Below are 23,470 nucleotides of genomic sequence, written 5' to 3' on the forward strand. Positions count from 1 at the left end.
TCATCATCGGTCATCATTTTGATAATGCGGATGTCCCATTTTAGGATATGCAAGGCATACTCTACCATGTGGGCCAAAGTTTCAGGTGTCAATTCACTGCTTGTGCTGGGTTGAGGAGCACTTTCTTGAAAATCTACATCACTTGTGGCCCGCAAAAACCCTGTACCTGACCTTGCAATGCCACCAGTTTCTATTGCCCCCTGTGAAGCATCCTCCTCCCATAAATATTCAGCCCCATCATCCTCCTCCTCCTCTTCATCCGCCACCTCGTCCAGAAAGTTCCCTGAGCAGACAATGGCTGACTGTCATCAAGGCTTCCCTCCTCCTCGGCCGCAGACACCTGCTCCTTGATGTGCATCAAACTTTGCATCAGCAGACGCATTAGTGGGATGCTCATGCTTATGATGGCATCATCCGCACTGAACAGCCATGTGCATTCCTCAAAACACTGAAGGACTTGACAGAGGTCTTGGAGCTTCGACCACTGCACACCAGACAACTCCATGTCTGCCATCCAACTGCCTGCCCATGTATGTGTATCCTCCCACAAATACATGACAGCATGCCTCTGTTCGCACAGCCTCTGAAGCATGTGCAGTGTGGAGTTCCACCTTGTTGCCATGTCGATTATTAGGCGGTGCCGGTGAAGATTCAGCGATCGCTGATGGTTCAGCATACGGCTGGAGTGTACGGGCGACCGGCAGATGTGCGAGCAAAGTCTGCGCACATTCAGGAGCAGGGCTGATAAATCTGGGTAATTCTTGAGGAAGCACTGCACTACCAGGTTCAATGTGTGAGCCAGGCAAGGTATGTTTTTCAGTACTTCCGCGGTGTGTCTGTTGTTGCCCAAACACTTCATTTGCAGCACAGCCTGTTGACGCTTCCCACTAGCTGTTCCATAATGGGACACCACAGGTGCAACACTGACAGCTGCGGATGGAGTGGTCGTGCGACTGCACTCTGTGGACGAACTTTCGCTTCTGGAGGAGGAGGAGGAGGAGGAGCAAACACCTACAGCCAACTGTTTCCTAGACCATGGGCTAGGCAGAACTGTGCCAGTATTGTTGTCCCCTGTGGACCCTGCATCCACCACATTAACCCAGTGTGCGGTAATGGACAGGTAATGTCCCTGGCCATGCCTACTGGTCCATGCATCTGTTGTGAGGTGCGCCTTTCTACTGACCGATTGCCTGAGTACATGGACAATGCGTTCTTTGACATGTTGGTGGATTGGTGGGATGGCTTTTCTTGCAAAGAAGTGTCGACTGGGTAGGTCATAGCGTGGTACTGCGTATGCCATCAGGGCTTTGAAAGCTTCGCTTTCAACCAAACAGTAGGGCATCATCTCTAACGAGATTAGTCGAGCAATGTAGCCATTCAAACCCTGTGTACGCGGATGAGAGGAAGAGTACTTTCTTTTCCTATCGAGAGTCTCTTTTAGGCTGAGCTGGACTGGAGAGCTGCATATGGTGGAACTAGCGGGCGTGGTGGTGGACATGGCAGATTGAGAGAGGCTTGGCAATGATATTCTTGATATGGGCCTACCTACAGTGTTTCCAACCAAGAACCTTGCGATTCCCTGACTGCTTTGGCCTTGCGGCAATACCTCCACATTTGCTACTGGTGGTGTTATAACCGGAGGGCTTCCAGTTAGGGAAGCAATGTTGCGTTGCTGACTAGCTTCAATATGAGCAGATGCACCAATGGTATGGGATGTTTGGTAGTTAGTCCATGCTTCCAAGTGCCTGCTGGTTAGATGTCTACGCATGCACGTTGTATTTAAATTATGAACATTCTTCCCTCTGCTAAAGGTCTTGGAGCATTTCTTACATATAACTTTGGACTGATCATTCGGATCTTAGTTAAAAAATTGTCACACTGCACTTGTCCTACTATGGAATACCTTTTCAGGCTTTGCATGCCGTGCTACTGCCACCGGATTGCAACGCTGTCCTACACCTGTTGTGGTTTTTGACACACGTTTTGGGCCTGATGCGGGCCTGCCAGATGACAACTTTTGCGATGTAGATGGCTGCTGCAGATCATCCTCCTCCGTTTCTGAGCTCCAGGTTGCAGCACCCTCTTCCCCCAATGGCTGCCAATCTGGGTCAACAACTGGGTCATCTATCACCTCCTCTTCAATGTCATGTGCACCGTCCTCTGTGTCACCGTGTAAGGTGCCATAGCGTTCGGGACTGGGCACCATAGTCTCATCAGGGTCAGATTCGGGCTCAGTACACTGCAAGGGCAAAGTTGTGATCTGAGTCAATGGAACAGCATAATAATCAAGCTGTGGCTGTGCATCTGTGCACTCCATGTCTGATTCTTCCTGTAATGGGCTTTTAACAATTTCCCTCTCTAACCCAGGCACTGTATGTGTACAGAGCTCCATGGAGTAAAGTGTAGTGTTGCCTGCCACATCCTTCACTTTTGTTTTGGGCGAAAAACACAAGGAAGCAACTTTTTCTGGTCCTGGAGCATCCACTGTCGACTTGCTGGATTTAGATTTCAAAGCTTCTGAAGAGGAGGTGAAAGAGGTGGAGGCTGAGTCAGCAAGGAAAGCCAAAACTTGTTCCTGCTGCTCCGGCTTTAAAAGCTGCTTTCCTACTCCCAGATAAGGGAGCCTTTGAGGCCTTTTGTAGCCAGACGATGATGCTGCCTCTACACCTCGAGCATTTGGTGCTATCTTGTTTTTCCCAGTACCACCGGATGCTCAACTACCACCCCCACCATCAGTACCAGCTGGCAACGACTGCCCACGGCCTCTTCCACCAGACTTCCTCATTTTTGCGGAAATGTTACCAAAATAACAAGCGTTATATGATACCGTTACACAAAGTAGAAGGTGTATATAAACTATTGGAGAATTTATATCTCCTTTTTTGGCGGGAAGACAGCAGGAGAAAACAGGCCCTGTGTATTACACAACACAATGGACAAGGCAGAACGTGGCTGGCAGATATACACCAAACAGAACTCACGTAGATCCACTAAGTGGCAATTTAAAGCTCCCTTTTTATTTTGTTGGGTGGAGACTGCAGGAAAAACAGGCTCTGTGCATTAAACCACACAATGGACAAGGCAGAACGTGGCTGGCAGATATACACCAAACAGAACTCACGTAGATCCACTTAGTGGCAATTTAAAGCTCCCTTTTTATTTTGTTGGGGGGAGACTGCAGGAAAAACCAGGCCCTGTGTATTATAACACACAATGGACAAGGCAGAACGTGGCTGGCAGATATACGCCAAACAGAACTCACGTAGATCCACTTAGTGGCCATTTAAAGCTCCCTTTATTTTTGTTGGGAGGAGACTGCAGGAAAAAACAGGCCCTGTGTATTACACCACACAATGGACAAGGCAGAACATGGCTGGCAGATATACGCCAAACAGAACTCACATAGATCCACTTAGTGGCAATTTAAAGCTCCTTTTTTTGGGGGGACGGGAGACTGCAGGAAAAAACAGGCTCTGTGTATTACAACACATGTTGGACAAGGCAGAACGTGGCTGGCAGATATACGCCAAACAGAACTCACGTAGATCCACTTAGTGGCTATTTAAAGCTCCATTTTTTTGTTGGGGCAGACTGCTGCAAAAAACAGGCCCTGTGTATTACACCACACAATGGACAAGGCAGAACGTGGCTGGCAGATATATGCCAAACAGAACTCACATAAATCCACTTAGTGGCAATTTAAAGCTCCCTATTTTGGGGGGGACGGGAGACTGCAGGAAAAAACAGGCCACACACAATGGACAAAGCAGAACGTGGCTGGCAGATATACGCCAAAGAGAACTCACGTAGATCCACTTAGTGGCAATTTAAAGCTCCCTTTTTTGGGGGGACGGGAGACTGCAGGAAAAAACAGGCTCTGTGTATTACATCACATGATGGACAAGGCAGAACGTGGCTGGCAGATATACGCCAAACAGAACTCACGTAGATCCACTTAGTGGCTATTTAAAGCTCCCTTTTTTGTTGGGGGGAGACTGCAGGAAAAAACAGGCCCTGTGTATTACAACACACAATGGACAAGGCAGAACATGGCTGGCAGATATATGCCAAACAGAACTCACATAGATCCACTTAGTCGCAATTTGAAGCTCCCTTTTTTGGGGGGATGGGAGACTGCAGGAAAAAATAGGCCCTGTGTATTAAACCACACAATGGGCAAGGCAGAACGTGGCTGGCAGATATACGCCAAACAGAACTCACGTAGATCCACTTAGTGGCAATTTAAAGCTCCCTTTTTATTTTGTTGGGGGGAGACTTCAGGAAAAAACAGGCCCTGTGTATTACACCACACAATGGACAAGGCAGAAGTGGCTGGCAGATATACGCCAAACAGAACTCACGTAGATCCACTTAGTGGCAATTTAAAGCTCCCTTTTTATTTTGTTGGGGGGAGACTGCAGGAAAAAATAGGCCTTGTGTATTACACCACACAATGGATAAGGCAGAACGTGGCTGGCAGATATACGCCACACAGAACTCACGTAGATCCACTTAGTGGCAAAGTAAAGCTCCCTTTTTGGGGGGGGGATGGGAGACTGCAGGAAAAAATAAAGGCACTGTGTATTACACCACACAATGGACAAGGCAGAACATGGCTGGCAGATATACGCCACACAGAACTCACGTAGATCCACTTAGTGGCAATGTAAAGCTTCCTTTTTTTTATTGGACGGGAGACTGCAGGGGAAAAAAAAGTCACTGTGTATTACACCACACAATGGACAAGGCAGAACGTGGCTGGCAGATATATCAAAAAATACAAGGGATGTAGTAGAATTTCAATCTCCCTACAAAGATCAAAGGACAGCAATAAAAAAGGACTGCTGCACAGTGCACACAAAAGACTGTGGACAAAGAAACAACAGAACTGTGCAGAAAGAAGCAACAGGATTTTTGCTTTGAAAAAAGCAATTGGTTTGCACAGAGGCGTACACACAGCAATTCAGCTATCAGGGAGCCTTAAAATGCAGCCTAAGAAGCTACAGAGCTGATGCACCCAAAAAAAAATCCACTGTCCCTGCAAAGAAAAGGTGGTGTTGGACAGTGGAAATCGCTACAGCACAAGCGGTTTGGGGGTTAATCTTCCCTCCCTCTTCTGACGAAGCTGCAGCAACCTCTCCCTATGCTCAGATCGGCAGAAGTAAGATGGCGGTCGGTGTGTACGCCCCATTATAGCCCCTATGACGCCGCAGAAAGCAAGCCAATCACTGTAATGTCCTTCTCTAAGATGGTGAGGACGAGACCTATGTCATCACGCTGCCCACACTCTGCGTGCACCTTCATTGGCTGAGAAATGGCGCTTAAAGCATCACACAAAACGCGACTTTGGCGCGCAGATCGCCGACCTCATGGCCGATCCCACTGTGGGATCGGGTCAGGATTCACAAAACCCGACTTTGCCAAAAGTCGTCGATTTCTGAAATTGACTGATCCATTTCGCTCAACCCTACACAGCACCACTCTTATCAATTTCATCTTTTAGAGATGATCTGCAAAGAGGAGTGGACCAAAATTCCTCCTGACATGTGCGCAAACCTCATCATCAACTCCAAAAAACATCTGACTGCTGTGCTTGCCAACAAGGGTTTTGCCAGCAAGTATTAAGTCTTGTTTGCCAATGGGATCAAATACTTATTACTCACTGCAAACTGCTAATAAATTAATATAATTTAGACAATATAATTTTCTGGATTTTATTTTTGATATTCTATCTCTCAATGTTAAAATTAACCTACCCTTAAAATTAGAGTCTGTTCATGTCTTTGCAAACTTACAAAATCAGCAAGGGATCAAATACTTCTTTCCTTCACTGTAGCTGCAAAATACATACACTGAGCTAATAATGTGTCACTGTAGGAAAATGCATGAAAACATCTTATGAAATAATCTCCGGGTCCCTTTCATTTCTCCTTTACTGCTTGTTTCCAAATTTTAAAATTAAAAACATATATTTGTTAAATTGTTCTAAAAATAAATGTTTAGTGGATAATCGCTGAATGAGGCAACAGTAATCTGCCTTCCATCTGCAGTTGTAAGAATTTCTTAATAACATGTTATAATAAACTCAGTTAACTTGTTATGCTACAATGAATGCAGTAATTGACTTATTAAAAGCAGATCTGTCAGCTTACGTGCTGGAGAGCAGCAGATTCAGGTCGGTATTCTTAGAAGACAAAATATGCTGCGCAGTTCACAGCCAGAGTACAGTGGACTTATAGTTATGAGTCCCGTATATTTCTAAGGAGAGCACCTCCGCCTCCTCCCTCCCCTATTTATAGTAATTGACATGACCGCGTACACAACGGCAATTCTAAGGCCTAATAAGACGGGGATCAACCACTATTGGATAAATTAGACTCACTAGCCTGAGTCCGCTGAATTTTGACACTGATCATTTTTGCTAAGCAGCACATTTTTTGTACTATGTTGACTACAAGGGCAGAATAAAGATAAGTAAATCAACTTTGTTATGAATCAGTTTTGTTACAAATTTCCCCAAAATTTTGGATTCCAGTGAATCCAAATTTTTCTGAATTTGACTTCGCTGGATTTTTGTGAGTCCTTGAAGGATGAAATAAAAAAAAAAATACTCACCTATTCTAGGTCCTCCCTACTCTTTACAACACCTCTGTCTCATCTCCTGGTCCTTCACTTGAATCATTCCTCAATTCAATCATTGCCGAGACCCACACAGTCACATGGAAGACATTGCACATCAATTAATCTGTTGTCCTATGTGCTGAAAGGACTGAACACTATTGCAGAGAACTGTTAGCTGCAAAGAGCCAGGCGATGGCGTAAAGAACTAGGTAAGGAACTAAGACAGATAGGTCATTTCTTTTAACTCTTCCTTCTGCTTATTATGGTTTGCAGTTGGAGAGACCTAAGAGCATTTTAATGACATGTAAGCCACAGTCAATTGGAATTGACAGGAAATCTGTCAGTAGAATCAACTCTCCTAAGTCATATATATGGACATGTAAGTCATAGGAAGCTGAATAAAATGATAAAACAAGAAGAGAAGGTCCAGCTTCACTGAATCCGTAAATAAGGGTTTTCTTTATTCACAAACTTTAAGCATAGAGGATAGAGACTTCAGCACGAACCATATGGGTAAGAATCTCAACGCGTTTCTGGAGACTAAGCTCCCTTAATCATGTCATAATTAAGGGAACTTAGTCTCCAGAAACGCGTTGAGATTCTTACCCATATGGTTCGTGCTGAAGTCTGTATCCTCTATGCTTAAAGTTTCTGAATAAAGAAAACTCTTTTTTACAGATTCAGTGAAGCTGGACATTCTCTTCTTGTTTTGGACTTTATACGCCTGGACACAGCGGGTCCGTGTTCCTGAAGTTTGGTTTATGCAATACGGGTGAGCTGGCTTATATTTCTTCTTTCTGAATAAAATGACACCTTGACATCAGACCCCTTATTCCAGAGAAATCCACATTTTTTTTAATATGCAAATGAGCTGTTAAAATCTATAGGCTAGACATAGATCTCCCCGAGAATCTGCCTCCAGAGCTTATTTAAAATTAAAGGGATCTTAACAAAGGGGAAACATGTCATGACTGACAGTCTACCCTCATGATGTCACTGAGGAGCTGCATGTGATTATAACTAACAGTACAGCAGAGCTGAACCTTGTCTCTTTAAAAACACATTTATAGCTGTCTTCGTAAAGTTCTGTCAACTCTACTGTAGTGTGATTACAACTAACACAATTTTATTGGACCGAATTGAATATGTCAGGTGACTTCAGGGACTGAAAAAAAATATTGGGAAATTCTATCATCTTTAGTAAAGACCCAAAGTTTTTATATGATGCACAGATCTTTACCAGTTTATTATATGAGACACATTGATAATTACCTGAACCGGGAGGTGCTTCCATCATCCCACCTATAGAGGTCTGAACAAGCACTAGATGAAGCCATGGATTCTCGGTTCCTTGAGAGTCCGATCCAGAAATCCCCATCAGATTTTCCGGAACCGGAATTTGTGAGATTTTGCAGCATTCTTTCGATGAGTTTTTGCTCTCCTTCACTTCCAATGCTCAGAAGATGGCCTCCTTCCCCTTCACAAACCTCACGTGCCTGATGGTACCCAACCCGCGCTGTCAAGTCTTGGAAATAAGCAATTTTGTAACATGGATGTTTATAATCTGCATAACAAACCTTCCGACCTGTAATAAAAATAACAAATTTAGAATAATTGTGGATCACATTTAACATGTATTTCACTATGGTAAATCTATGTTTTGTAATTTTTTCTTTACTTTTCCTTACCCACATTTCACAGATACAGTTATATGAAAAAGTTTGGGCACCCCTATTAATCTTAAGCTTAATGTTTTATAAAAATAGTTTTTTTTTGCAACAGCTATTTTAGTTTCATATATCTAATAACTGTTGGACACAGTAATGTTTCTGCCTTGAAATGAGGTTTATTGTACTAACAGTAAATGTGCAATCTGCATTCAAACAAAATTTGACAGGTGCATAAGTATGGGCACCCCACCAGAAAAGTGACATTAATATTTAGTAGATCCTCCTTTTGCAAAAATAACAGCCTCTAGTCGCTTCCTGTAGCTTTTAATGAGTTCCTGGATCCTGGATGAAGGTATTTTTGACCAATCCTCTTTACAAAACAATTCCAGTTCAGTGAAGTTTGATGGTTGCCGAGCATGGACAGCCCTCTTCAAATGATCCCACAGATGTTCAATGATATTCAGGTCTGGGGACTGTGATGGCCATTCCAGAACAGTGTAATTGTTCCTCTGCATGAATGCCTGAGTAGATTTGGAATGGTGTTTTGGATCATTGTCTTGCTGAAAGATCCATCCCCTGCGTAACTTCAACTTAGTCACTAATTCGTGAACATTATTGTCAAGAATCTGCTGATACTGAGAGGAATCCATGCGTCCCTCAACATTAACAAGATTCCCGGTGCCACATTGGCCACACAGCCCCAAAGCATGATGGAACCTCCACCAAATTTTACTGTTAGTACAATAAACCTCATTTCAAGGCAGAAACATTACTGTGTCCAACAGTCATTAGATATATGAAACTGAAATAGCTGTTGCAAAAAAACAATTTTTATAAAACATTAAGCTTAAGATTAATAGGGGTGCCCAAACTTTTTCATATAACTGTATTTTACATTGATTCTGCAGTTTGTCTATCAAAGCAAAAATTTATATACATAATTGTCTAAGGGTCACTTCCGTCTGTCTGTCTGTTCTTCTGTCACAGTTATTCATTTGCTGATTGGTCTCGGCAGCTGCCTGTCATGGCTGCCGCGACCAATCAGCGATGGCCACAGTCCGATTAGTCCCTCCCTTACTCCCCTGCACTCAATGCCCGGCGCCCGCTCCGTAATCCCCTCCGCTCACCGCTCACACAAGGTTAATGGAAGCGGTAACGGCCCGCGGTTTAACGCACTCCGTTACCGCTGCCATTAATCCTGTGTGTCCCCAACTATTTACTATTGATGCTGCCTATGCAGCATCAATAGTAAAAATATGTCATGTTAAAAATAATAAAAAAAACAAAAAACCTGCTATACTCACCCTCCGCCGCCTTTCTCGCTTCTTGCCACGCTCCCGGGACCGCTCCATTGCAAGCGGCAGCTTTCGGTCCCATCCCAGGGCTGGTGTGCGACAAGGACCTGCTGTGACGTCACGGTCATGTGACCGCGACGTCATCATAGGTCCTGATCACACCAGCCCTGGGACCGGAAGCTGCCGCTTGCAATGGAGCGATCCCAGGAGCGTGGCGAGGAGCGGGAAAGGCGGCGGATGGTAAGTATAGCAGGACTTTAACAGGCTATAGGTGAGTATATGTTTATTTATTTTTTAAGTCTCTATACTACGTGGCTCTGTGCTGGGCAATATACTACGTGACTGGGCAATATACTACGTGGCTCTGCTATATGCTATGTGGCTGGGCAATATACTACGTGACTGGGCAATATACTACGTGACTGGGCAATATACTACGTGGCTGGGCAATATACTACGTGACTGGGCAATATACTACGTGGCTGGGCAATATACTACGTGGCTCTGTGCTGGGCAATATACTACGTGACTGGGCAATATACTACGTGGCTCTGCTATATGCTATGTGGCTGGGCAATATACTACGTGACTGGGCAATATACTACGTGACTGGGCAATATACTACGTGGCTGGGCAATATACTACGTGACTGGGCAATATACTACGTGGCTGGGCAATATACTACGTGGGCTGTGCTATATACTATGTGGCTGGGCAATACGTGAATGGGCAATATACTACGTCACTGGGCAATATACTACGTCGCTGGGCAATATGCTACGTGGCTGGGCAATATACTACGTGGCTGGGCAATATACTACGTCGCTGGACAATATACTACGTCGCTGGGCAATATACTACGTCGCTGGGCAATATACTACGTGGACATGCATATTCTAGAATACCCGATGCGTTAGAATCGGGCCACCATCTAGTAAAAAATAATGATCTTGAACCAGGAGGAAGATGTCCAAGGGTAGGAGGAGGTGGAGTAGGTGGAAGAGATGGAGGTGGATGTGGCAGTGGAAGAGGCAACTGAGGAGTTCTCCAACCCTGTTTGTTTTTTTTATTAGTGTTTTATTTGGGGGGAGAGGAGGAGTTATGGAACTGATATAAAATAACCTGTAATAAACAAAACTAAAAATATAAATCTAGAACCAGGAGATGTATGTCCAAGTGGAGGAGGAGGTGATTGTAGTGCTGTAGGTGGAAGAGACAAGGGAGGAGTAATCAAACACTATGGCCATGTTCACACAGTGCGTTTTTTACTGCGGAACCGCAGCGGTTTTGCCGCTGCGGTTCCGCAGCTGTTTTCCATGCAGGGTACATAACAATGTAACCCTATGGAAAACAGTCACTGCTGTGCACATGATCCGTAATTTCGTTTAAAAAGCCGCGCAGAATAGCTGCGGCAAAAAAGAAGGAGCATGTCACTTCTTTTTCCTGAACCGCAGCGGTTCTGCACCCATAGACCTCCATTGTGAGGTCAAAATCGCAGTAAAACCCGCAGATCAAAAATATATCTGCGGGTTTTACTGCGATTTGATGTGCAGAACCACTGCAGCAGGAAGTGCGGGGGAGCGGGCGGAAGTGCGTGGGCGGAGTGTGGCTGCCCCCCCCGTGCTCCGATCCCGCCCCCCCCGTGCTCCGATGCCCCCCCCCGTGCTCCGATGCCCCCCCCAGTGCTCCGATGCCCCCCCCGTGCCCTAATCTCCCCCCCTTATACTTACCCGGCGTCCCGGTGTCCGTCCGGCCGTCTTCTCCCTGGGCGCCGCCATCTTGCAAAATGGCGGGCGCATGCGCAGTGCGCCCGCCGAATCTGCCGGCCGGCAGATTCGCTCCAAAGTGCATTTTGATCACTGAGATAGGTTATATCTCAGTGATCAAAATAAAAAAATAGTAAATGACACCCCCCCCACTTTGTCACCCCCATTGGTAGGGACAATAAAAAAATTAAGAATTTTTTTTTTTTTTTCACTAAGGTTAGAATAGGGGTAGGGGTAGGGTTAGGGTTAGGGTTAGGGGTAGGGTTAGGGTTAGGGGTAGGGTTAGGGGTAGGGTTAGGGGTAGGGTTAGGGTTAGGGGTAGGGTTAGGGTATTTTCAGCCATTTTAGCCCTAAAAAGCTTCCTAGGAAACACACAGTCTCTGCATAGAAAACTGCATAAAAAAAGGATAAAAAAACGTATCAAAAAACGCATCAAAAAAGGACAAAAAAAGGGCCAAAAAAAGGACCTGCGTTTTCTGCCAAGAGCTGCAGTTTTTTAAAAAAACTGTCCTGAAAAAAAAAGGATGGAAATCCTGAACGTGTGAACATACCCTATTTTTGTTTTGTTTTTTCTGGAACTAAATTAAAACAACCTAGAATTAGCAAAACTAAAACTAGCAATAGAGAACCATGAGGTGTTAGGTCCCAGTGGAGGAAGAGGTAGACATGGCAGTGTACGTGGAAGAGGCAAGGGATGAATAAACCAACACTGTTTTTGTGTGGTTGTTTTGTATTTTTTTCAGTGTTTTTGTTCTCTTTTTTTATTGAATGGACTTAAAACAATCTAGAATTAACAAAACTAAAACTAGCAATATAGAACCAGCAGACATAGGTCCAAGCGGAGGAAGAGGTGGACATGGCAGTGTAGGTGGAAAAGGCAAGGGAGGGGGGTTAGGGAACTGTCTTATTCTTCCATTGAGTCATCGCTGTCAGGTGGGAAAGCCGCCAGTAGTTTTTCTACCAGAGTGTGCTTTTAACCGCGCATTTTGTGATGCTGCTCCAATGACGGAATTAATGATTGTACGTTGTTCTGGTAAAGGGGAACCAGCAGAGTGGCCACCCAGTAATCTGCACTGATAACAGCACGGGCAACTCAGCAATTGTTGCTCAAGCACAGCAGCATGTATTGTCTCGTGTGCCAGTATGCCCAGAGGAAACGACAAGTTTTCCTTAGTGGGAGGTGTATCCTCTTAGTCCTGGGATTCCCCTCAGCCACGTTTCAGTGATGCCCAAGAGCTGCTTTGAGTGCCACCCTGCTGTGAAAATGGTTATTCCTCTTCCTTATCCTTCCAAACTGTCACCTGGCTGTACAGTTGTATATCTAGCCGCTGTGGAACAGTAAACCACCCTCTGAGCCAAGTGTAGACGACAGGCCTGATAATGGTGTGAATTGGCCCTGCTCCTCTTCCTTCTGTGCCTCCACCTCATCCATCATTGCCTGAATTGCTTTTTTTCCAGCAGGCCTATAAGTAGTATAGTAATGCTCATCAGCGATGGCCATATTGGTGGAGTATTCAACACATGTCCAACATGGAGGCCCACTCATTGGTTGTGAAGTGGTCGTGTTCTACAGAGCAACTCAGCCATGCGTGCTGCAGCTAAAACTACACTATTGCTTGCAACTGCTCGCACAGTCTCTCCAGCATATGCATTGTGGAGTTCCACCTTATTGGTATGTCATGTTGCAAATGAGGTGGTGAGAAGGAAGGCATAAGTGACACTGCAGCGCAGACAGGCAAGCAACAGCAGGGTCAAAACGCCAAAGTGCGCATACCCTGCCCACACTTTCAGCAGCAGCTCTGACATATGTGGATAGTTTTTCAGGAAGCTCTGCACCACCACAGCATATGTGCCAGGCAAGAGATATGTGCCAAATTGGCTAGGCCCAGAACTGCTAGGAGATTTCAACAGTTATCGCACACCACCAGGCCAGGCATGAGGTTCCTGCGCAGTATGGGATTTGCCCCCAAAGCAAATGGGTTTCAGAATAGCCTGCTGTTATTTCACCCTTGCTGTACTGAAGTTGGTGGTGCAGGTCTTATTGTGACCAGTTCAGGAGGCAGTGTAGGAACGGAGTAGGAGGCAATCTGGACAGGTAAATGTCCAGCAATCATCGGTGGTGGTAGGACATGGTCTAGAATGTCTTCCGCCTTTGTCCCAGCCGCCGCTACATTTACCAGGTGGGCTGATGAGATATAACATCACTGGCCATGCTTACTGATCCCCATATCATTGATTATGTGGACCTTGCCACTGATGGCCTTGCGCAGTGCACACCTTATTTGGTCTGTGATATGTGTACAGGGCATGGATTGCACGATTAGAAAAGTAGTTCTGGCTGGGTAGTAGTGGCAGCTTCTGCCATCAATTTTTTAAAACTGTTAATCTCCAGCAGCAAGAGAGGCAGCATTACAAAACCTAGTAAATTGGAAATGCTATCATTCAGAACCATGTCTTGTGGGTGGGTAAAGAGGGTGCCTCCTATTTCTTTCAAGGTTTGGGAGATGGAAAGCTGAACACTTCCATGGGATAGTATGTAGATGCTCAGTGACACTGGTCATAGTGGTTGTGTTGTCACATCTTCTATTTGTGGGGAGACAGCTGGCCCTGTTGATTGTGAGGAGGAGGAAGAGGCAAAGACTACAGCAGAAAAGGGAGTAGGAGGAGGTTCAGATCTATCATGCTTTGTAAGGTGTGTACTCCACTGCACCTCTTGCTTGGAATTCAGATGGCTTGTCATGCAGGTGGTGCTCAGGTTCAGAACATTTATTCTTTGCTTCAGAATCTTATGGCACAGCGTGCAAACCAGCTGTCACTTGTCATCAGCACATTGCCTAAAGAAATGCCATGCTAGGGAGCTCCTTAGAGCTGGCTTTATTTTGCTCATTTCCTTTGCGTGGCGGGCAGCAGCAGTCAATGTACTGGCTAGGGGCTGACCACTGTGCTGTTGGGGCAGCATAACCACCCACTCTTCATCCGAACCACGCATGTCACTGGGATGACCTACGCTCCATGTGGGGACTACTACCTCATCATTCCATGCATCATCTTCCACCCAGTCCTCACCCCTGCTGCAATGCAGGTAGGTGCAGGCTTCACTAGATGGCAGTTGAGAGGAAGCAGGTCTGAAAATAAGAGAGCTTACCTGCAGTGCAACAGTGAGGCTACCACATGTGGCAGCAGAAGAGTCAAAACAAGCAGGGTCAAATCCTCGACTGTAGTACATTATCAAAGGAAAAAGCAAACTCGAGGTCGGAGACAAGCCAGGGGGTCAGTAACAGTCAGGAGTGGATAAGTCAAAAGACAAATGACAGAATCAGGTCAGGATACTTGCCAAGTCAAACCGAGGAGTCTGCTCACTAAAGGGAAACACTGAGTCAAGATGGGAACAGGGGAAAACAGAGACATGGGTTCAGACAGAAAACGTAGTAGGACAAAACGGAGTAATCAGAGTCAGCTTACAGCAGCACTAGGCAGAAACTATAACTGACATGATCTGCAGGACACAGCAGGGCTAAATAGCAAACTTGAGACCAGACTGAGGCTGAAAAAAGTTAACCCCTGACATGATCAGATCGGGAAAAGGGAAGACAGGACTCATAACCTGGTCTGGATCATGACACTTGCCCTCTTTCTGAACACTGCAGAAAGACACAACAGTCGGCACCTGTGTTTCATCATCATCAGAGATGTGCTGCGGTTGTCCACTGACCAGGTGCATTAACGCTCTCATGTACTCATCCTCCAACTGAACAAGTGGATGGGCATCACTGAACTCAATATCTTCTACCTGTGGACCACGGCCAGGTGGATGGCCTATGGAACCACAGCCAGCGGAGTATTATTTTTGAGGGGCTGCACTACTCATATAGACATGGCTGCAGAGTACACAGAGGCTATTTGGAACAGTACTCCCACAGGTGGTTGTGCAGAGTACACACAAAGGCTTAAAAGCACAGTAATCCCACAGGTAGAGCTGCAGAGTATACACAGACTTTAATGCACAATACTCCCACAGGCGGGGATGCAGAGTACAAACAGAGAGGCTTAAAGGCAAAGTACTCCCACAGATATGGGTGCAAAGTACACACTGCGGCTTTTTGGCACAGTACTCTTAATGAGATGTGTGCAGAGTGCACACAGTGGCTTTTTGTCAACGTGCGCACATGCAAAATCTAATACTGTCCCTCACTCCAGCTACATTCTGTTCCTACACTAATCAGAGCAGAATGACGGTGGCACCCGTAATCTGGGATTTATGTAGATCGGGTCACATGATGCTCCAGCCAATCACAGTCATGCCCATACCTGGCATGGCTGTAATGGCTCAGGAAGTGCTCAAAGTCTAAAAGCTTGTTGATTAGCTGTGCTGCAGCCTTACAACAAACTATTCGTCACCACACCCGAACAGTAAATCAAACATCCTGTAAAAAGTCACTGTTCGGGGTTCAGTAATGGACATTAGGCGTCCTGTAAAAATCCCGAAATGTACAGTTTGGGTTCGCTCATCCCTACTTATAACAATGTGTAACTTTTCTTTTCCTTTTTTGTTTATGCAATACTGACACTAGTCATGGACAGAAAAAGACTAAAAATAGTTACAGTTATTATAATTTAACACTGTTTTTTCACAAGTGACACTTTTAATCTTCGAAAACTCTCTTAGCTGATGTCTGTGTACTGTTACAAAATCACAAGTGATGTAGAACAGGCCTCTTTACTATCAGTTGTATCAGAGTTAAATAGATGTCTTAGATCTGATGAAATTGGAACCAAATCTTTCTAAAAATGTAAACTCAATTTCAGCTCCTCAGTGTCCCGCCTACTTGCTGAGATCTCACACTGCTCAGTACAAGCTGTAGCTGTGAATCATGTTGGGTGAGCAGAAAATGAATACACTATAATTCTATAGCTGGATTCATAAAATGTGAACGTTAATATCAGGATTTTACATCTAATATTACTTGATGTTTCAAAGTATTTTCCTAGATATCTATGGTATAATGTGTGCAGTTTGTATTGTAAAATCTGATTTGATAGATCCACGTCAACTACTCCTTTCTAGATAATTTTAGAAAAAAACCTCACGATACTTGCAAGAAATGAAAAGGAAATTGAGAAAGGTGAGAGACCCTCTTCAAGTACCTCCATATCATATCCTGATATTTCCTCAAATTAACTATTACTCTTGTTTGAAAAAAGGGGAATAGTCATACTCTTCAGACTCTTTGACAGAATATTAACATTAATTATCCTTTCCCCATCATAATTATTAACATGTGTGCCATAAAATCCAACAGTGATGAATGGTAATTATGATCATTGGTAAAATGCCAGACTAATGGCTGAGACATAATGCTTTATATCACCATTAGCTTTCATTCATGGCTGTATTCCTGGCTCTTACTTTTTGACTAACAGATCACTAAGCACCACAGACAAATGTCTCCTATATATGGATCATTTTTATGATATCAAAAATTGCGAATTTGGTGTAACTTGGACCAAAGTAAGTCAACTAATACATAATGTAAACATTTGGAACGTTTCATTTTTCTTTGCTCTTCATCACGTTTGTCAAGTTTTTGCACCTGTTTTTTCTTGTTTTGTGCCATCAGGTTAGACTTATAGGTGTATCTCACAAAATTAGAATATCATCAAAAAGTAAATTTATTTCAGTTCTTCAATACAAGAAGTGAAGCGCATATATTATATAGAGTCATTACAAGCTGCTTCAGGTCTAGTGTGAAGTTTCCACAATCAGTGATGGTTTGGGGGCCATGTCATCTGCTGGTGTAGGTCCACTGTGTTTTATCAAGACCAAAGTCAGCCAAGCCATCTACCGGGCAATTTTAGACCACTTAATGATTCCCTCTGCCGACAAGCTTTTAGAAGATGGAAATTTCTTTCTCCAGCAGGACTTGGCACCTGTCCACACTGCCAAAAGTACCAATACCTGGTTTAAAAACAACAGTATCACTGTGCTTGATTGACCAGTAAACTTGCCTGACCTTAACACCATAGAGAATCTATTGGGTTTCTATGGGGTATTATCAAGAGAAAGATGAGAGACACCAGATCCAACTATGCAGACGAGCTGAAGACTGCTATCAAAGCAACCTGGGCTTCCATAACACCTCAGCAGTGCCACAGGCTAATCACCTCCATGCCACGCCGCATTGATGCAGTAATTGATGCAAAAGGAGCCCCGTCCAAGTATTGAGTGCGTGTACTGAACATACATTTCATAGGTTAATATTTCAGATGTTAAAATCATTTTTTCAAGCTGGTGTTATAAAGTATTCTACTTTACTGAGATAATGACTTTTGGGTTTTCATTGGCTGTAAGCCATAATCATCAACATTAACAGAAATAAACACGTGAAATAGATCACTCTGTTTGGAATGACTCTATATAATATATGAGTTTCACTTTTTGTATTGTAGAACTGAAATAAATTAACTTGTTGATAATATTCTAATTTTGGGAGATGCACCTGTAAGTCTAGAAAAAGTGTAGTTTCATTGCAATCATTGGTTATGTTTTGTTTGCTGATAGAATGGATGCACACCTGCAGTGTATGATGGCACATTGTTTCAGCTATGTTCAGTGTGCCAGAACTGAAAACAGCTGATCATTGGGGTGCCGAATCTGGGGTCCTCACCAGTCTGATATTGATGACCTATCTATTATATAGGTTATTGATAGTGTTGAGCATTCCGATACCGCAAGTATCGGGTATCGGCCGATATTTGCGGTATCGGAATTCCGATACCGAGATCCGATATTTTTGTGATATCGGGTATCGGTATCGAATCAATAGGGATGTGGAAAATAAAGAATTAAAATAAAAAATATTGATATGCTCACCTCTCCGGCGGCCCCTGGACTTCACGCTGCTATCCGGGAGGCTTCTTTGTTTAAAAAGCGCGCCTTTCGGACCGGTGAATGACGTCCCGGCTTCTGATTGGTCGCGTGCCGCCCATGTGACCGGCACGCGACCAATCAGAGGCCGCGACGTCATTCGCAGGTCCTCAATTCCTAGAATTAGCAGTTTTGTGAATGAGAATGACGTCGCGGCTTCTGATTGGCCGCGTGCCGCCCATGTGACCGGCACGTGGCCAATCAGAAGCCGCGACGTCATTCTCATTCACAAAACTGCTAATTATAGGAATTGAGGACCTGCGAATGACGTCGCGGCCTCTGATTGGTAGCGTGCCGGTCACATGGGCGGCACGCGACCAATCAGAAGCCGGGACGTCATTCACAGGTTCGAAAGGCGCGCTTTTTAAACAAAGAAGCCTCCCGGTTAGCAGTGTGAAGTCCAGGGGCCGCCGGAGAGGTGAGCATATCAATATTTTTTATTTTAATTCTTTATTTTACACATCCCTATGGATCCCAGGGCCTGAAGGAGAGTTTCCTCTCCTTCAGACCCTGGGAACCATGAGAATACCTTCCGATACTTGATGTCCCATTGACTTGTATTGGTATCGGATATCGGTATCGGCGATATCCGATATATTTCGGGTATCGGCCGATACTATCTGATACCGATACTTTCAAGTATCGGACGGTATCGCTCAACACTAGTTATTGATATTAGGCTAGACAACCCCTTTAATGACTGAGGATAATACTTCTGTTTTAAAGTGGTTAACAAAGGTTCCTATATCTAGCACCAATCTGTCCAGCATATGTGTCTATTCGTGCAAAACTGTAGAAAAGAATGGGTTTGTTAACATCAAATACCACAACAATTGAAATCTGCTAATCCCAGTCTAATATATAAAGGACTTGTCCTAATTCTCATGCTCTACAAAGTTGTCAACTATTTTTTTAGATTTATTTTCATCAGTATTTCTCCAGCACTATAGGAGCTGGAACTTTTATTTCATCACTTCCAAGTCTACAGTGTTCCTGCCATTTTCTTACAGCTTTACTGCTTGCCTACCCCAAAATACTCGTAAAAGGCTGATTCTTTGTTATGCCTATTATGGTAGCACTACTCACTTTTCCACTATTGAGGTAGATACAGGAACTTGATTCCAGCTCACCCAGCTGCTCTATGCTCATACACCTGGGGCTCACATCAAGGAAAATAGAAAAAAATTGGAGTCTGGCTCAACAGGAGGACTGGGTCATGTCGACCATTGTTGTGAATTCTGTGGCAGAGTTCACTCCTGTGGTCACAAGTGGTACTTCGGCTGAATCTCTCTGGGAGCTTCCGTTTGTGGAGGAAAGTGGTACTGCAGCTTCTGAGTTTCCTCCCTCAGGTGATCTGGTGAGGTCATTAGCTGCTTCTCTACTTAACTCCACCTGATGCTTTGATCCATGCTTCCTGTCAATGTTCCAGTGTTGGACTTGTGTTTCTCTGGATCATTCCTGTGGCCTGCTGCTCTGCATAGCTAAGTGCTTCTTTGCTATTTGTTGCTATTTTTTCTGTCCAGCTTGTCTATTTGTTTTGCTGGAAGCTCTGGGACGCAAAGGGTGTACCTCCGTGCCGTTAGTTCGGTACGGAGAGTCTTTTTGCCCCCTTTGCGTGGTTTTCTTTAGGGTTTTGTGTAGACCGCAAAGTTATCTTTCCTATCCTCGTTCTGTCTAGAATATGGGGCCTCACTTTGCTGAATCTATTTCATCCCTACGTTTGTCTTTTCATCTTACTCACAATCATTATATGTGGGGGGCTGCCTTTTCCTTTGGGGTATTTCTCTGAGGCAAGGTAGGCTTATTTTTCTATCTTCAGGCTAGTTAGTTTCTCAGGCTGTGCCGAGTTGCATAGGGAGCGTTAGGCGCAATCCACAGCTGCCTCTAGTTGTGTTTGGAGAGGATCAGGAATTGCGGTCTACAGAGTTTCCACGTCTCAGAGCTCGTTCTATTATTTTGGGTTATTGTCAGATCACTGTATGTGCTCTGATCGCTATGTACATTGTGTTACTGAATTGCCTATCATAACAGACCATGTAAGTTTTCTTTTGTGTGAACCATGTTTTCTTTTGAAAAAGAAAAAGAAAAGGAAAATCCAGTCCTGTTAAGCCAGACTCCATTTATTTCTATTTTCCTAGATACAGGAACACTTGGGGTTAAAATGTCTGTGGCTGATTTATTACTTCATAAACCAACAAAACAAAAAGAGTAACACAAAACAGTCATTTCTGGAATAATTGAAAAATAAACAGCACTGAAAAAAGTTCTGCAACTCCAGCCTTGTGAAAACAACAATTATCAGGTCACACTTGAGCTCCAGACGGGAGACTTCCTCACCTTCAAACACAATCTCTTTTCAATCAACTCTGTGGCTGGACATTAACCTGCCTCACCCTCGGGGAGGAGTATGGTGAGCAGCTGTCCCACCCACCTATTACAGCTACTCACAAAAATACCCAACCATGTCATGGTCGATTAACCCCTCAGCACATAATATGCTGGAGAGAATGTTCTGGGTTTCAGATCACGAAGGATAACAACCTTTGTGACACAAATCTGCGCTTAAATACATTGCCAGTGACTGTCACACTATATGAGAAGTTTGATAGAAAAGTAGAAGCAAAGTTACACAGACTTGTCCATGCTTCCTGTAATCTATTACAGTGTCTCAGCAGCTAGACATGGATTATTCTTGAGAACAGAGGCAGAGAAACAAAAATACATCCTCTCTTTCTGCAATTTGCAATTGTAACAGTTCTCTTTAGAATTAGATTGTAAGATTCTGCTACTTTGCAATATAAACAGTGACAGTGCGCTCCCCGTGCCGGCCCTGATCAGTATTGAACTGGCAAGAGAGCGCACTGTCAGTGAGTGTTGTAATTGTACTCAGTACAGGACAAGCAGAAACCAGCACCACCACCACAAATGAGAATATATATATATATCGATGGATAACTTTTGCAATTGAAAATTGATTGAAGACAGCTGGGCTGGCTGAACATACAGGAGAACTAATGACAGAATCTACTGAGCATCAATTGACAACTGACGCATTTTCAGTAGAGCAGGGATTAAGCTCAGTCACCGAACACCCTTTGATTCAGGGTGGGGGCAGAGGCTATGGCAGTGATCACAGCCTCTGCCCATGATGACGCTTTGTTTGATTATAACAGCATGCACTGGGATTCTCAAAAAAAAGCAAAATCAAAGTAAGTAGTAAAAAATAAATAAAGAGAGTAGATAGGGAACTGTGGGGACTATTTAACCCCTTTACCCCCAAGGGTGGTTTGCACGTTAATGACCGGGCCAATTTTTACAATTCTGACCACTGTCCATTCATGAGGTTATAATTCTGGAACGCTTCAACGGATCCCAGTGATTCTGTCATTGTTTTCTCGTGACATATTGTACTTAATGATAGTGGTAAAATTTCTTTGATATTACCTGTGTTTATTAAAAAAAACGAAATTTGGTGAAAATTTTGAAAATTTCACAATGTTTCAACTTTGAATTTTTATGCCCTTAAATCACAGAGATATGTCACATAAAATACTAAATAGGTAACAATTACCACGTCTACATTACATCAGCACAATTTTGGAACCACATTTTATTTTTGTTAGGGAGTTAAGGGTTAAAAGTTGACCAGCAATTTCTCATTTTTACAACACCATTTTTGTTTAGGGACCACATCTCATTTGAAGTCATTTTGAGGGGTCTATATGATAGAAAATATCCAAGTGTGACATCATTCTAAAAACTGCACCCCTCAAGGTGCTCAAAACCACATTCAAAAAGTTTATTAACCCTTCAGGTGTTTCACAAGAATTTTTGGAATGTTTAAATAAAAATGAACATTCTACTTTTTTTCACACAAAATTTACTTCAGCTCCAATTTGTTTTATTTTACCAAGGGGAACAGGAGAAAGTGGACCCCAAAAGTTGTTGCACAATTTGTCCTGAGTACGTCGTTACCCCATATGTGGGGGTAAACCACTGTTTAGGCGCATGGCAGAGATCGGAAGGGAAGAAGCAGTATTTGACTTTTCAATGCAAAATTGACAGGAATTGAGATGGGACGCCATGTTGCGTTTGGAGGGCCACTGATGTGCCTAAACATTGAAACTTGTTAAATAACAAAAGATGCAGCACTCACCAGATTCTTGCTGAAGATAGTGTCCTTTATTCGCTTAAAGCGATGTGAGACATTATGCGGAGAGGCGGCAGGAAAGAGGATTGGGTGCGGGGGAGAGGAGAAGGACTACGGTCGTTTCACGCAAAATGCGCTTCCACGGGTCAGTAACATAGTAACATAGTTAGTAAGGCCGAAAAAAGACATTTGTCCATCCAGTTCAGCCTATATTCCATCATAATAAATACCCAGATTTACATCCTTCTACAGAACCTAATAATTGTATGATACAATATTGTTCTGCTCCAGGAAGACATCCAGGCCTCTCTTGAACCCCTCGACTGAGTTCGCCATCACCACCTCCTCAGGCAAGCAATTCCAGATTCTCACTGCCCTAACAGTAAAGAATCCTCTTCTATGTTGGTGGAAAAACCTTTTCTCCTCCAGACGCAAAGAATGCCCCCTTGTGCCCGTCACCTTCCTTGGTATAAACAAATCCTCAGCGAGATATTTGTATTGTCCTCTTATATACTTATACATGGTTATTAGATCGCCCCTCAGTCGTCTTTTTTCTAGACTAAATAATCCTAATTTCGCTAATCTATCTAGGTATTGTAGTTCTCCCATCCCCTTTATTAATTTTGTTGCCCTCCTTTGTACTCTCCAGGTGCTTTATATGCTAAGCACCACCCGGCATCTGCAAACACATAGACTGGTGGCTTGAAGTTTATGCCGAGACTTCTCCTACACTGTTACTGCCTGTGAAGATTAACACATCGAGTGCCGCTCAGTTCCTTTTCTGCGGGTCACTAAACATTGAAACCCCCCACAAGTGACACCATTTTGGAAACTAGACCCCCTAAGGAACTTATCTAGATGTGTTGTGAGCACTTTGACCCACTAAGTGCTTCACAGAAGTTTATAATGCAGAGCCGTAAAAATAAAAAATCATATTTTTTCACAAAAATGATTTTTTTGCCCCCAATTTTTTATTTCCCCAAGGGTAAGAGAAGTTATTGGACCCCAAAATTTTTGAAATTTGTCCTGAGTATGCTGATACC

The 23,470-nt window shown here is 43.8% G+C and overlaps 1 protein-coding gene across 2 annotated transcripts in view; it reads right to left on the bottom strand.

The window, feature by feature from the left end:
• The window catches only part of CHODL (chondrolectin), a 148,878-nt gene that overhangs the window by 43,729 nt on the left and 81,679 nt on the right, over positions 1–23,470 (bottom strand). For both annotated transcript variants that reach the window (XM_069760886.1, XM_069760885.1), the window contains exon 2: positions 7,894–8,206. In XM_069760886.1, the coding sequence (XP_069616987.1) occupies positions 7,894–8,206 (313 nt within the window). The remainder of the gene's footprint in view (positions 1–7,893; positions 8,207–23,470) is intronic.

This window comes from Ranitomeya imitator, chromosome 3 (genome assembly GCF_032444005.1).
Source record: "Ranitomeya imitator isolate aRanImi1 chromosome 3, aRanImi1.pri, whole genome shotgun sequence".
In the NCBI taxonomy this organism is placed as follows: Eukaryota; Metazoa; Chordata; class Amphibia; order Anura; family Dendrobatidae; genus Ranitomeya; species Ranitomeya imitator.